The sequence below is a fragment of the Pavona decussata genome, unplaced genomic scaffold (genome assembly GCF_977016875.1).
Source record: "Pavona decussata unplaced genomic scaffold, jaPavDecu1.1 SCAFFOLD_48, whole genome shotgun sequence".
Classification (NCBI taxonomy): domain Eukaryota; kingdom Metazoa; phylum Cnidaria; class Anthozoa; order Scleractinia; family Agariciidae; genus Pavona; species Pavona decussata.
Window position 1 is genome coordinate 5,825,001 of NW_028145470.1, and position 16,082 is coordinate 5,841,082.

The window sequence follows — 16,082 nt, forward strand, 5'->3', positions numbered from 1 at the left end:
CCGGCTACAAAAGCGGTCACGATTGCGCATGCGCAATACGTTTGACCGCTTGCAACTTAACTTGGAACTGACTTCGTGTGTTTTACTCGGTTTCTGATTACTATATACATAAATTATGTGCGATGATGTGCGATGGCTTACGACCATACCTTTTGTGATAAGAGAATTTATAACATAGCTAGTAAATTCGTGCAATCAAATTCAATTGCGCGAGCGTGCTTCATATTCCTATTGTGCACGCTGATGACGTCAGCAAACAAATGCCTCGAGAACTCGGTGAGCGACTTTCTCCATTTTGCATTCAAAAACGGGAGAAATCTTCAGCAAAACGTTGAACTACAGATGAAAACAAGGGAACCAGCTGATGAAGAAGCTCTTCCCACTTTTTCTTCGGGATTGGAGTTTTTAACTCCCGAAAAAAACCTAAAGAAAAGGAAAAAGAGAACAAGGTCCGTGACATCGTGTCTCGCAAAACTATTAATTTTCAGGCGCCAATTTCGCTTTCTCAGAGGGAAAAGACACCTTTTCGAAACGATAAACTGAAAGAAAGACTGCTAAGGAACACTCGATAGTTTCAAAAGCGGAAATCCGATAATTAACGGCGAAGAAATTGTGCTTCAAGGAGATATTGTTGTTTTATCCAGCCGACGACCAGTAAGCGGACATTTCAGATCATTATTTACTGATTACACGCCACGAACTTTCTTGGTAACGTTCGAGTACTTGTGGGAATTCAATTCACAAGAAATTACAGGTTTGATTGTGAATTTGTACTTAAATACTTTTCTAATTGAAAGCTTCTTCGTATTCCTAACAGTTTTGTTGCGAAATTTTTGAAAACCGTGCACACTGTTCGATAAATTCACTTCAAAATGGACTTGCAGTTCCTTCAATTCTTTCGCGTTCATCGTCTCGGATTAAAAATTGTACGCCTTTGCTTCTCAGAACAAAGACTTAATTGAATAAATTTTTCATTTAGGGAAGCTTCAGTTGTCTGTTTTCTTTCTATTTTCATTCTTGAGCATCTTTCGTGCTCTCCAAACTTCCCGCGTGCTTCATACCGTCGATTGCATCTACCCGTGAACGCACGCGCGCAAAACATGTTTTCACGTGACGTCAAACGTCTAAGTTTCAGGTGTCAAACTTTGAAGTTTCCCCGCCCAAATGTGAAGTTCCCTCTCTCGTGGTCCACTCCGGTTCTCTTTGAAGCTTCCACTGTCAGTGTGGTCCGAAGAAATCAGCGAAAATCTCGATCTTCACTGATATGGAGAGCAGAAAAAGTATAGAGGATTTTCTAACAGACGTGGACGAGGACTTACTTATATATGCTGCTGAGTTAAGAAGCAATGGTTTCACGTCAACAGCGAGCGCAAAGTATCTAACGGAAAACGATCTAGCGGGAATCCCTGAAGGACATAAAAGACTTATTTTAAATATGGTTAGCCGTCTGAGAACGCCCGTACGTGAAAGACCGCAAACAAAATTCCCCTCATCCTCAGAGAAAAGTCCAGCTTCTAAATCTCCAGCGAGGAAAAAAACTGTCCTTAGTGTTGGCGAGACAAGTGTTGGACAAGAAGCACAGTGGTCACAACGTGAAGCCAGCGTCTCGCGCCCAACGATTAGACGAAAATTACTGTCCCCTGGAGAAAGATTCATCGAAGAAAAACGCAACGCTGTGGAGGAAAAACTTGCCGAAGCTGCTGAAAAACGAAAAGTGCTGGAAGATTCTTACCGAAGAATCAAAGAGGCTGCTTCTGAAAATAACCTTACCGGCCAACGATGCAGTAATTGCCATTACCGAAATCATACTGTTCGCAGTTGTCGGATGGAAAAGTGCGAGTCAGTATTTTCTGTGGCGAATTAACGCGACATCCTGACGAAAAGATGAAGCTCCAAGAGCAGAAGAACAAAATAAAAGCATTAGAAACATCAGCAACTAAACTTGAACAAGAACTGAAGTCTCGGGAGGCAGCTTTTGATAGAGTGCAGGGGTCTGTAAACAAACAACTAGAAGACATGCTACTCAAAGAATACCCTGATGAATATGTCCAAAATAATGCAAGAAATTGGCTGAAAATTCAACAGGACATTGCATTTGTGAAGAAATCATTAAAGGGCAGTGGACCGCCTCGAAGAGAAATCGTGAAATCTCTCCTTGAGAGAAAAAAGTCCGTTGAGAACGACAAACGCCTTGGACTTAAGACTATTCCAGAACGTGACGCCACCGCGAACAGCTCAACTGCTGAAAAATGTTCCCAAACCAGAGTCCGGCTGGAAAGCTATGGTGTAACTTTTCCTGATCGGCGAAACTTTACTAGCTCAACCAGTTTCTGCCCGTCGCCAAATACACCAGAGGAAGAGGAAGAACAGCTTTGCATGGCTAGACAGTTGTCTCTTGGTTCCATACCCTTTAGCAATGGCGATAACACTGAGCAAACTAAGGAAGCGGCCAATATTTTGCTGTCCTTCAAGTCTTCAAAGGAATGAATGAAACTTTGACTTTGTCGTGTACGGCATTTTACGTAGCCTGCAGTGTGCTCGATTAACCGTTAATAACTTTACTGTTATTGTAAGATCATAGCTAGTTTCTGACATGTCCACATCCGTTTTTCCTTGTTTAAGCAGTTAAATGTTAGGATGTTTGAAACAGAAAATTCATTTGTTTTCGAAATTGCACATCAATTGTCAGTTTTCGCATGTGTACGTTTAAGCAGAAACTTAGCTCTTGCCGTTTTCCAGATAAGCTGATTTCAATAACACATAGAATAAACTAAGGAAGCGGACAATATTTTGCTGTCATTCAAGTCTTCAAAGACTTCAAAGGAGTGAATGGAACTGACTTTTTTAGCTTTGTACACGGTATTTTACGTTGCCTTTGTGCTCTATTTTACCGTAAATAATTTTCCTGTCGATTCGCAGCTAGTTTCTGACTTGTTGACATCCGTTTTTCCTCGTTTAAGCAGTAAAATGTTAGGGTGTTTTGACACAGAAAATTCATTTGTTTTCGAAATTGCAAATCGATTGTCGTTTTTCGCATGTGTAGCAACTGATCAATTCAACTTGCCGTTTCGTAGTAAATTCAATAAATCGAAACGAACAATTGACTTTTTATTGTAGTTTAATATTTGATGGGGTATTGATTTTGTGCTTGTAGTGTGGCTGGCTATAGTTCACACCATACTATTTCACGCAAGGGAATGCAGAGAGCGAGCATCTTCTGAGTGACGAAAAAACTCTTTACAAATACATTCGGAATTGTGTTAGTAACAGTCCTTTCTACTTTTGGCTTTTCGCATTACATATTGTGATAATAGCACAGCAAAATTTGGCGGAAAATAAAACCGCCGCAACATTATCATTACTAGTAAACAAAATTATACCCGAGTTTCAAACAAATTTTAAAGTAAAATCTTTGGCAACAAAATTTCTGGGTCAGATGACTACAATATTTTACTCTATTTCTCACTCTTCTTTAGCAATAAAAATATTACTGTATTTGTATTACAGTTCTGTCTCTCAAAACAAATATCCTACATGCTTGTAGTAGCCGTACATGTCGGCCGCTGTTACATCTCCGACCGCTCTCAACACTGCGTATTCCAGGTTATCCCACACTAGTTCCTGGTATCTGTACTTTAGCAAATATTTCAGCTTCGAAAACACCTCCTCAACAGGATTGAGATCTGGTGAATACACTGGGAGGAAAACGAGCTCCATTCCCAAATCATTTAGGAAGCTTCGCAGTGCTCTTTCCGCTTCGCCATGATGCGCGGCTAGATTGTCCACCACGACAATGTCGCCAACTTCGAGAATTGGTCTTTGCGTTATTGGATCAACTGTTTGCGAAGCCTCATCAAAGAATCGTAAAAACTGTACAGAGTTCGACGCTCCTTCTATGATGTTTCCATATTTTACTCCATCATAACCAACCAGAAAGTTCAGGGTGAGGTTTGCGGTAGACAAGTATCTTCGCGCTTCTACGCAATCTTCACCGACAGGTGAGAAACCAAAGTTTCTGTGACCAGCATCAGGCAGTTGAAAACCTGACTCATCGAAAAACTTAACAGAGGAAGGATCTTTATCTTTTAAATAGTCAATGTACAACTGAGTGTACACTATATTTTCGGGAGTAAAACGCTCTGACGCACATTTCCCCAATCGTTTTCGGGAATAGTTGCGGCCACTTGGAAGTTTGTACCTGATATTTCTGGAAATTGTTGATGTTGACAGTTCTCCGCAGTCACCGTGAATGGCCAAATCATCGCGCAGTTCTTTAAAGGGCGATTTACACGGTACGACTTTGTCGTATGCGACAAGCTTACAACAGGCGTACGACATGACGTAGCACCATTTACACGCGCACGACTTGTCACTTACGACATCATGAATATCGCAAGCGATCTTAGAAAAAAATGGCAGACATGCGAATCGTGTTGCCTGTTGTTGTGGGTGTTTTGTGCAAGAGACGGAGAAAGAGGCGAAGGGAAAGAGAAGTTAGGGAGAGGGAATGGTTGCAGCGAAGATGGGAGAAAGGTGCTTTCAGGGAGTTGATGGCGGAACTACGATTACAAGACGAAGAGAACTATCGAAAGTATCTGCGTATGGATACCGCGACATTTGAGGTAATTGTTTCACGGGTGTTTCACATTCATGAATTCAATAACTCTTCGGCGATAACTGGTGTTGAATTAAACAATAGTAGTCCCTATTTAAATGCAGCAGTCGCTCTGAAACCTCGCATTCGTTTCTCTAAATTTGAAGCTCACGCATTCTCGTCTACCAACCTCTCCAATTTTCTTTTCAGACTTTTATCGCATCGTCGACCGATAAAAAAAATCTTTAGCATTCCCTGTGTTGTTCAAAATTTAAAATTTTGTTAAGACTGCCGTAATGAAAAAAACCTAAATCGAGCGCACACTGAGATGAAGTTTCGCCTAGAAAAGTTTGGTATTTTAATTTGTTTCCTCGGTGGTCCGCATCCTCCTCTTTGCTGCAAAGCACAGAATGAAAAGCGTGCTAATAAAATGGCCAAACCATCAAGAAACAGCGCTTGGCAAAATCATGAATGAATATGATTGAAGGATTTAATTTAGCTTTTTAAATTACATGTGACAATAGTTTATCCGGAGTATACCCTTTATAAGTTCAAGATTACAACATAACAAATATATATTTTTTCTTTTGTCTTCTTTCACAACTCGCTTGTTTAGTCTGTAATACAATACTGGAGTCAATGCTCTTTTAAAAATAACTCACTTCTACTAATAATAATTCTAGGAGCTTCTTCAGAAAGTCGCCCCTTTGATCGAGAAAAAAACAACAAACATGAGGGAACCAATTCCGCCAGGTGAAAGACTTGCGGTGACATTGAGGTTCTTGGCAACTGGAGAATCTTTTGCCAGCCTTCAGTACCAATTTCGAATCAGCTCCTCCACTTTATCCATTATGATACCAGAAGTATGCCAGGCCATTTACCAAGTGTTGAAAGATGATTTTCTCAGATGTCCCAGGTCTGCCGAAGAATGGTGCACAATAGCAAAGCTTTTTCATGACCGCTGGCAATTGCCAAATTGTGTTGGTGCTGCAGATGGAAAGCATATCAAGATTCTGCATCCTCGGAACAGCGGCTCTGAATTCTATAATTACAAAGGGTTTTATAGCATAGTTTTGATGGCAGTTGTAGATGCCGACTATAAATTCACCTTTGTTGACGTGGGATGTCAAGGGCGAATCAGTGATGGGGGTGTGTTAAGAAATACCACATTTTGGAGATCACTTGTTCAGGGTTCTTTGGGTTTACCTGAGCCTTCTTTATTACCCAAGTCATTGGATCAATCCTTTGAGGGATTTGATTTTAGTGTGCCCATTCCTTATTATTTTGCAGGCGATGATGCATTCCCTCTTGAGACAAATATCATGAAACCATATTCGCAAAGAAATCTTTCTGAAGAGAAGAGAGTTTTTAATTACAGGCTCTCAAGGGGGCGGCGGGTCAGTGAGAATGTTTTTGGAATATATCAAAGTATATTCAGGGTATTTTCTACTACTTTGTGTGTGAAACCCGAAAGTGCAGTTCAAATTGTTCTGACAACAACTGCTCTTCACAATTACTTAAGGTCAAAGGCCCAAGCAAGATACATCCCCATGGATTCAGTTGACCAAGAAGATTGTAATGGAAATGTGAATGAGGGATCATGGAGGCGAGAAGTTCCCGGGGGCCAGTTGAGTAGTATTCCAAATTCAAGAAAAGGGAGGCAACCCCAAAGGGCAGAAGAAATAAGAGATCACCTGTGTCTCTATTTAAATGGGCCAGGGCAAATCCCATGGCAATGGAAAGTGTTACTCTAGACTCCTGACGCTCAGTAAGTTTCAATTCAAATGTCATGATATGATGATAATTGTTATAGTATATCAACATTATTTAATACCATAATAATTATTTATTATGCGGCCATAAAACAGCAAGCAAACAGTATAATTGATATACTAGATGTCAATTAACCAAAAGCAGGTGAATTTTATTTGTGCATGGTAATTGATATTGTTTTGTAAATAATTACTTTTTGTCAATTCAGTATATACATAACATGTGAAGATACAAAGTGTAATGTACATAATTCAACATTACAAGGTATCAAATTTAACCTCACATAAGTCAATTATCTTGTGTATTGTCTAATAAATGCCAATAACCTGTATTACGGGGTACTCTTGTTTTGTTTTCATAAAGTATTGTTCGATATCTCACTTTCTAGGTGTTTCAACATTTAAAGCAATAATTAAAAGTGGTTGTAATCATCACTTTATTATCAGTGTTGAAGGTATATTCCCCATGATTTGGTTTTGCTTTAATATACTCTGTTTTAAATGTAATTAATTGGTTAAAAAAGAATTAATGCCCCAATATTTTGTGAAAAAATCACAAGGAAATTGAAACTTAAACCTGAATAATGATAGGACCTTAACTTGATTAACCTGCTCTTTGTACAGTAAACAAAATAATATTTTTACATTTATTTATCTTTTATATATAAAATTCCATTTGCTTAAGTTTCATGAAATACAATTTAAATCAGTTTAAATACCTGATTACAACACCTTGGCTTTGGGAAAAACTGCTCTTATAATTGTGATAAATTTGGAGGAATATTACATGACCTCTATGTTCCATTAGTATAAATCTACTTGTGTTCTATCACCAATGCTGCTCTCTTATTGGCTACGCTACTCACTATCTATTCTGTTATAGATAGTTAGTAGCATGAGAAGTGCAATGAATCGAAGAGGTGTAATTTTAACCCCATTTTTTGTAATTGAACTGTGACTCAGTTGCATGAGGAAGATTAAATTAATTTTATGGAACTTTAAATTTTGTTGCTGTAAACTAAAGTGTAACAGACACTTCCAATATGCCATAATAACAATTAGGAATGTCACTGTCTCCAATTATAAAGTAACAATATGTACATGTGTCCGACCAATATTTACAGTTTAATAAATAATTCGATGTTTTTATTTGTTCTCTCTGATCAAAATGGTTTTTTTTTACTTTTATGAATATAATTTCCTCTCAAGTATAAAGTTATATTACAATATTTATTATGTTAAGGTTATAATGACAATTAAAAAGTACTGTGTTTTCATAAAATATACTCAGCTGCAGTTCATGAAAGTGCTCATAATGGCTTTCACTTACATTAATTGCAAGAATAATTACAGAAATTGTGAATTTTGTCTTAATAAAATAATTCTTATCAATAAAGATTTGTTAATGCAGAGACATGCAAAAATTAACGATAAAAACCGATGTTTCGGTGTCTTCATGACGCCATTGTCAAGGAGAAATAAAAAATTACAGAGTCTGCGGCACATGTGACAACAATGCTAATTTCTTGTTACACCTTGCCGCAGACTCTGTAATTTTTTATTTCTCCTTGACAATGAAGACACCGAAACATCGGTTTTTATTGTTAATAAAATAATTTAATTCTTAAATGCTAATTATATTTAAGAGCAAAAAATGAGTAACAATGAAGACAATAAAATTAATTACTTGTCATTTAAGTCATCAAAAGCAATGGTGACAAGGCTGGAAAGAGGCTGTGCTGCAGGCAACATTACTTTTAAAATACTTTGTTGAATTTCAATTTTAAGCATCTCTTTACCATACCCTTCTGGTATTTTTTTCAGTTGCTTGGCAACATATTGCCCAAAGACAATGTCGGCATCACTGACATCCTCTTTTGGGCGCTTCATCTCCTGCAGACACGTGGTAAGAAGCTCATCCTCCAATGCTAATTGTCTCTTTCTCTTGTTTTTCGCTGAGGGAGGGTTGTCAGCAGGGAAAACACTCCCTTGAACAGCACTGTCATCAGGAACTTGTTGGGTTCCTTGCTGGGACGACTGATCCTGGTCCACTGCTTCATTTTCTTTCTCCTCGTCAGTGTCGAGATTGCTTGATGTTTTCCTAGGGGTTATATTGTCCCTCAAAAAGTGGAGGGAGGCAAAGAAGGGCCATTTTGATACATATACGTCTTTGGTCCCTTTTCCACTTGTCTTGCTGCCCCTTTCTTTCCCAATTTCCTTCCCATAATAGGTGCGTAGGGCAGACATTTTCTTTTGGAGCTCCTCACTTGTAAGATCTAAGAAAATGCAGGCCACATTGATATATGATTATAAGGTAGTGACACATCCCAGAGAGTTAGAAACAGACCATTATTTTTTCTTTATGTGTAGGCCTAGGGGGACTGGTGGAATTTTATAAATTGTCTCTGTTAACTGTTTTATGACCCCCCCCCCCCCATATCTGCAGCAGTTATTTTTTAAAACAAGGATACATAAGATTAACGCTAGTGTCTAGCATTCTTTTATAAGACAAAATAAATAAAAATGGAATTTCACTTGAAGGGGGTCACAGACATTAAACTGCACAAGTATTTGATTTTGCTTTTGTTTTGAAATTCTTTGAACTGTCTGAAGCCTGCAGACAAAAAAATAAATATGCAGCATTGTCAAGTACATGAGAACAAGTCCAATTATGCGAAGGAAAAGGCAGTTTGGGAGAAAAAGGACCACATAAAAACTTAGTGAAGAGTTCCCAGTGTGATTTTATTCATAAAAGAAGGAATTTACTCACCGTTACTAGAAACATGGTGATACAAAATTATTTTTATTAATTTTATCAACTACTGGATAAATGGGCCCACAGTTGTGGGGAAATGTTTTGTTTACAACACTGATTAGTCTGCATGTATTGAGTTCAATTCTGTTTGGCAACAAATATACAATCACATTATTGTATAAACCAGTACAAGACAATGATATGGTAAAATGGCAGTATAACGCTTATCCAAAAAGAACATTCATTTATGGAATCAACTATGACAGTACATTGAACACCACTGATCGATTTTTTTGGTTTGAAAGAAACCCGGCCTTTGGAAACCCTTTGAAACCTTTTGAAAAACCTGCAAGCGCTGTGAAACCCTGTTTTGTAATTCTCGCTTTTTAATTTGCCAATGTAATGCATATGTCTCGCTTTTAAAACTCTTTGCAACGGCATTTTCTCGTGAAGCTGGGTCACATACCCTTAATATAATGTGTGAAATTTTCGCGACACGTTTTAAACTTCGCTTATGAGTTACCTGATATTTCGTGACGCTAATTTTAATTAATTTCGCGAATTTGCGTAATTTTATAATTTTAGTCACTTAATTTTTGGAGCTTCCTTCAAAATCTCGTGATAATATCCAAGCTTTCGTAGTGAAAATTCGTTTGCTTGTCTATATATAAAAAAAAGCTAAGGAGTATGCTTTACCGATAATTCTGTCGCAATAAAATGATAAAATCAACACGACCAAATTCATTGTTTACTTGCAGTCGCTGCAGTTAATTTATAAATTTCTAAAGTTTGACAGGCTTAAAGCCACTGTTACGTGATAATTTAATGTTAAAGCTTTTTTTTTTTCCCACCAGCAGACAAAACAGGAATTGTCCGTGACAATAATAAAGGATAAATAATATTTTGTCACGACACATTTTGCGGGCAACTGTTTATCCGCACTCAAACAACTGATGCTTTACTGACGGCACTTCCCCGTTCTTGCTTTGCAGTAGGCCGGCATGTACCGTATTTCGGCTTACAAATTAAAGAAAAACTAACTAGTGTTATGCCTTTGTTTTCGGCTTGGCTAGTGCTTGCGAGGATAATAGAAATTCAGCGACAAACCATCCGCACTTTGTTTCAAGCATATTAGCTTTTAATGGGCTTACCTTGTTTGTTCAGGCGTAACAAAATGCGGTTAATCGCATTTTGTCTCACATCTTTTTTAAAATAGTCCTTGTGCCGACTGTTGAAAAGTACTTCCTCTTCACTCCATAGCGATATCAAATTCTCTGTCTCCTCTTCCGAAAAAGTTGTCCTCGCTTTTGTAATTGACCGTGACTTGCCAACAACAACAACAACTTCGTCCGCCATTGTGACGCAACAATACTTCACCTTCCTCCCCTACTCAGTAGAAATTTGTCACAAAATACGTCATTTTCTATTGTTTTCGGCTACGACTGTCGTACGATTTTAAAACATGTTTTAAAATCCTACGACATTTTTCGTGACGTACACGACAGTCGTAAGCGAGTTGTAGGTTTGATTTACACGGCGCGATTCGTGTCGTAGGCATGCCGTAAGCTTGTCGCATGCGACAAAGTCGTACCGTCTAAATCAGCCTTAAGAGAGGACGAACCACTTGCTTGCACCATGGTCTCCAACAGAATAGAGTCTTGGAAAGTACACCTAGGAACTGTTCGAACGTGATTCGACTGTTTGGGAGCCGTGCTTCCAGTCACGATATACTGCTTAACGATTTTTGAAACTGCACCTTTGCTGATGCGTAATCTCCGCCCAACTTCTGAAAAAGAATAATCCTGCGCAAGTTCTTTCACTTGATTACGTAAATCGCTTGAAAGTGGGACGCCTTTCTGATAATTTCGTCCTTGCTGGTTGATTGAAAACATCTTCCTCGATCTTCCCTTTGAGCAGTAGCACTGATCAGTGTCGAAAAGCAAAACTTCACATTTGGGCGGGAAAACTTCAAAGTTTGACACCTGAAACTTAGACGTTTGACGTCACGTGAAAACATGTTTTGCGCGCGTGCGTTCACAGGTAGATGCAATCGACGGTATCTCGATGAAGCACGCTGACGCATGAATCAATTGTTAATTGAATGAAAAAATTTATCGAATAATGCTCAGACTTGAAGAAACATTTTTATTTTGCTAGTTTAATTATTTGCTATCAGTCTTCCCAAAGAAAGAAAGAAGTCTTCAAAGTTGGGAAGCCAACGCGCCATTTTGTTTCTGACCGCGGGTAACCTAGCGTAGCCCACACATCACTTCCTGTGATACCATATAATACGCTCCTTACAATCCGGTTGAGGCGCAAATCAGTTTCCGCTTCCTCTCGACTGTTTTTTTTTTTTTTCTGTGTTGATTTTTTCGGTTGACTGACTTTTTGCGTCAGACATATTTTCTAGAAACTCGACTCAATTTTTAGACTTCGAACTAAATTTTTTCTTAAATTGTGGACCATTATTTTTTTGAAGTAAAATTTTCAATTCATCGACCTCATTTTTTTAATCTCATTGTTTATTTCTCCAAGTAAGTCACTTCTTTTTGTTGGGGGATTTTTGTCCGCAACGAAACGCCATAGACCAGTTATTCAGATTTTTCGTGATTTAAACTTTGAGAATATTTTCAGAGAGATCACAAACTGAACGATTTCCAACTCACTTTTGTAACTGGTTCACTGAACAGGATGATGATTTGCTCAGTGCAAAAAACAAAAAAGGTGAAAGGCCTCATAATGGAGTTCCGGAACCATTAACTCCCTCGCAGTTCAATAAAATCTTCTTTTTACCCCGGTTTTGAGATTGAAAAACGCAAAACTGAATAATGATTTGAAAAGTTGTCTTCAACTTTACAAACGATTTTCCTTTCATGTGCCTAAGGCGTGAATTTGCACATGACCAAGTGAAGTGAAAATGAGTTATTATCAGCAAATTGTAGCTGGTTAGTGTATTGTCTTGTCGCTCGTAAACAATACAGAAATGGCAGATGTTTGCGCCAGTAATCAATATTTTAAGCTCGCCTCCAACTACTATACCCTATAATTCCCTTGGTCATTGCAAAATTAAAGACTTCTGGCACGGCTAATTTTGAAAATCGTTCAATTCAGCGTTAACATTTGAAAACGAGATAAAATGAGCTGAAAACAGGCTTCTCTGCGAAATACAGAAAAACAAAACGCTTTGAAAGCTGATAGACAAGATTCTAAGGAAAACAAATACAGGTGTTTTTTTGCCAGTGGTCTGGCAGTTTGACAGTTGGAATAATTTTATCATCCAAGAACCAACGACGAGTAAAAACATGGCTTTCTCGAGCTCAGGAAGCGAGGAGGAAATCGAGAAAGTAGTATTGTGTTATTTACAAAATAACGGGATCACATCTGAAGGAATATCAGCTTCAGAACTTCAGACAATCTACCATAATCTGCGGCCAGGAAATTCGATCAGTTTGCGCCAAGTATCAGCAGCAATTGAGACGATTTGTTTCTGCGATTTGTGTTTAAAAGAAGAAATTATTGACGTCCTAAATGAAATCGATCGTCGAAGTTTCCTTATGCGCGATTTGCAATGGGAATTCGCAATGTTAGATCGAGACAACGAAGGGACTATCACAGAAGAACAAGCTTGTTTCTTGCTGAAAGCTGTGCACGGAAATTCGGCAGATAAAAAGTGCAGAGAATTTCTATCCAGTCGTGCTCTTCCCGGCTCGAAAGTTTCGCTACAGGAGATAGAAGTTTGCCTGTGCGATTCCCCAGACATAGAATTATCTGACGACGACGGATAAGATTTGAAAACTTTAAAAGAAATAACAGGAAGCAATAACATGAGACGATGTGTTTACTTGGGCCAACATTTGGGATTACACCATGCATTAATTTTACCGTGTGTACACGAACTAGAGAATTTACAGGATCACATTATTTTTATGTCTCAAACTTCAAGTCGAAGATAATATAAACATTGAGAAAAATTTCCATCGCATTTTTACCGGAGCGGAGCAAAAGATACCTTTTTTCTGTTTGGTGATATTCGTTTAAATATTTTGTTTTTAAAGTTGCTATACGTCGGTCTAGTATGTTAACGTATACAGTACTGCGTGAATCGTATGTTGTATTAAATAAATTCTACCAGAAAACACATGTTCATTGTAGAGGAGTATAATGCAAAGAGAAAATATAATAATGCAATAAACTTGGTGTTTTATCCGCGGTGACGGTAAATATCTTCAATCGGCATTAGTGCCTTGATGGTTAAAGCTGGTTAAAAACATTTAAACCACCGGAGCGTTCCTGACGGTTGATGCAATAAAATATCATCAGTTTAAACGGCGCTTAAGTTGACTTGGGGTTCATTCTAGAGCCAGTGAGCTCTTCTGAGTCAGTCCTCCAATATTTTTAGCCTGTTTTCAAGTTAAGCAACTAAAGGTAACGTTATTTGAACTTTTCATAGAAAACTTTAGATTACAGCGGTAAATCGCTGTTACATTAAAATTTACATTTTGAGATTTTGGGATTTTAATACCTGTTTTTCAGTCCACCAAATAGCAGATTAAATTTGTAGAGGAACCAATCGGGTTCGTGGCGAAACAACTGCAAATAATGTTAAATGATCATGTTCCAAAAATCTTTTCAAAAGTCAAAAATTCGAATACTCCTTTTTAGAAAATTTTTACACAACGTTTGACGCATTCGAACATATTTTACTTTAACATATTTTATTTTTAGATAACCGCGAAAAACTGCACTCTAGAATAATCCGTGATTGAAGCTTTATCTCAGTCTCCTGAAGAATAAAAAAAATCTCATTTGAAAGCACACGGTTAACCCTCTTAATTATATAAATAAAAATAAAATGGGATTTTTCACACGTGAATTTTCAGGGCACATCCACAGAGTAGCTATTCGTCCACTGTTTCAAGGTCGAACTGGACTTTGGAAATGTTGGTTTTTGTGTTTGTGGAGGGTGGAAAAGGGGAGAACCCGGAGAAAAACCTCTCGGAGCAGGGACGAGAACTAACAACAAACTCAGCTCACATGACGTCAACACCAGGAATCGAATCCGGGCCACATTGGTGGGAGGCGAGTGCTCTCACCACTGTGCCATCCTGCACTTTTTTTAAGCTAAATTTGACTAATACAGATTTTCGCCAGAAGTTTGATTTCGTATAACTATTGCACGCCACGAAGAAGTAATCGTCTTGTATCACACCCCACAGGCGTTCTGCATGTACAGATAAGCCGCGATAAAGTTTACAAAGATGCATTCTGCCGACCAGGGATGCTAAAATCCAAGGTTTTTTAACTTCAGTTGCGAAATTTTATACACTTTCTTCATCAACCCGAAAAGGTATTTTCGGTAATTAGCCACAAAGATTTGTATCAAATTGTTATTTTCACTTGAATTAAACGCTTGGTATCTGGTATGTAGGCGAAGTTGATAGAAAACAGTAGCGCCTTAAAAAAAATAAGGTGTCTACCCCCCAGGAATTTCATAATTATTGTGCGAGTTTTGGTGTATTTGAGGTAATTTTAAAGCGATCTGGAGGGTCTCAAAGAATCCGATTTTGACGATGCAGACCGCAAAGTTGAAATTTTCCATTCCGACACGACTTACAATGATTGCATCGTGTGCAAAAATGGATGACAACGTTCTGTTCCTTCGTTGCTAGGAAGACTTACGAGATGGTTTATCCGTCCCCAAATTATTCCCAAATTGCCTCATAGGACCACTTTCGATGGTTTCACTGATCGGATATTTTGGCAGTAGCAGAAAAATAGGCCTTCTGGAGTCAAACCATCGGCTCAATTTTTTTTTAATCCTGCGTCGATTTCCCAAAAGTGGACTCCATGATAAGCTTTTAATTTATTCTTTTTACACCAATCAACGTATTAATTAAGTACAGTAATTTCATACAAGATCGAAGTGGCGCAGCGCCGCGCGGTGAGTTTGTGTCTGCGGAAATATCATAACACGTCAAGTGTCTCCGACACCAGTAATAGAGGAGCTAGGATGGCTATTCCTACAACAATGGCGGGTTGAGAGCCAGCACACTGCTCTCTTCAAGATCACGCGGAGTTTCCTCTCTGTCACCTCCCAAGGGATTTTGCGCCCTGTCACTCGATGTACACGTCACTCGCACTCAGAGAGCTTTATCCCTTTACAAGCAAGGTCAACTTTGAACAACTCTACTTTTTCCCTGGAACTAGAATTCAGCGGAACAAGCTACTTGCCTCGATTTTCAATTATCACTGTTCTCTAGAGTCTTTTAAGCAATAGATAAGCAGTTTAAACCATGTATCTGCTCATTAACCCTTATCGATGTTATTTCATATTTGTACTTAATGTCGACCCTAGCCAATAATCCTCAAATTTGAGGGGTGGGCTCCATTGGTAAATAAATAAATAATTGGGTCGGCATTCATGCATTTTTGGAATACGATTAGGCAACAAGAAAGGGCTGTTATCCATATTATTTTGAAAATAGATGCTGGCTCCACAAGGACAGTAGCTGATCATTAACAAAGGAAGACTCTGGTTGTTCAGTTGTCTTTAAGTTATTTTCACACTTGAGATATCAGTTGTTTTTGCTTTTAGCTTTCAATATCCAGTCACTGGCTATTAATAAAAGCTCTGACAAAACCACACTGCTTGAGCTTAAGTCAAATACAACAACTTTATAATAGTAACTTTATTTCAGTGTCAAAGTGTTTAGCCTTGTAGTGCTAATTGGGGACACTGTTAATGACTGAACCAAATATGTAAACTGAACATCATGTTTGTTAAAAATCCCAAATGGCTGGGGAGGCAGACCAGTTGGCTATCCACAGAGAGCGGCCTTGGATTTGCAAACAGTACTACCCTGAAACAAATCCAAGCGGTCGGAGTCAGTGAGACTTGAACCCAGGATACCAGGATTACAAGTCTGGCACACTAACCTCTAGGCCGTGTTACCTCCGTAAA

At 38.4% G+C, this 16,082-nt stretch overlaps 2 protein-coding genes across 2 annotated transcripts; both read right to left on the bottom strand.

Annotated features, from left to right (window-relative positions):
• Positions 1–3,516: 3,516 nt before the first annotated feature.
• On the bottom strand, positions 3,517–4,338 carry LOC146481988 (uncharacterized). The gene has a single exon (XM_085107589.1). The coding sequence runs from the start codon at positions 4,336–4,338 to the stop codon at positions 3,517–3,519; it is 822 nt and encodes a 273-aa protein (XP_084963715.1).
• Positions 4,339–7,037: 2,699 nt separating this feature from the next.
• LOC146481989 (uncharacterized) lies at positions 7,038–10,727 on the bottom strand. The gene is made up of 2 exons (XM_085108044.1): positions 10,273–10,727; positions 7,038–8,642 (listed from the first exon to the last, which is right to left on the bottom strand). Exons 1-2 carry the CDS (start codon positions 10,475–10,477, stop codon positions 8,050–8,052), a joined length of 798 nt encoding a protein of 265 aa, XP_084964170.1. The 5' UTR covers positions 10,478–10,727; the 3' UTR covers positions 7,038–8,049.
• Between the last annotated feature and the right edge of the window lie 5,355 nt (positions 10,728–16,082).

Excerpts from the sequence above, each read along its gene's own strand:
- LOC146481988 (XM_085107589.1), bottom strand. The coding sequence starts at position 4,338 with ATGTCGTACGCCTGTTGTAAGCTTGTCGCATACGACAAAGTCGTACCG.
- LOC146481989 (XM_085108044.1), bottom strand. The coding sequence starts at position 10,477 with ATGGCGGACGAAGTTGTTGTTGTTGTTGGCAAGTCACGGTCAATTACA. Across the intron at positions 8,643-10,272 it reads GTTACGCCTGAACAAACAAG|ATCTTACAAGTGAGGAGCTC; the intron begins GTAAGCCCATTA and ends GCATTTTCTTAG.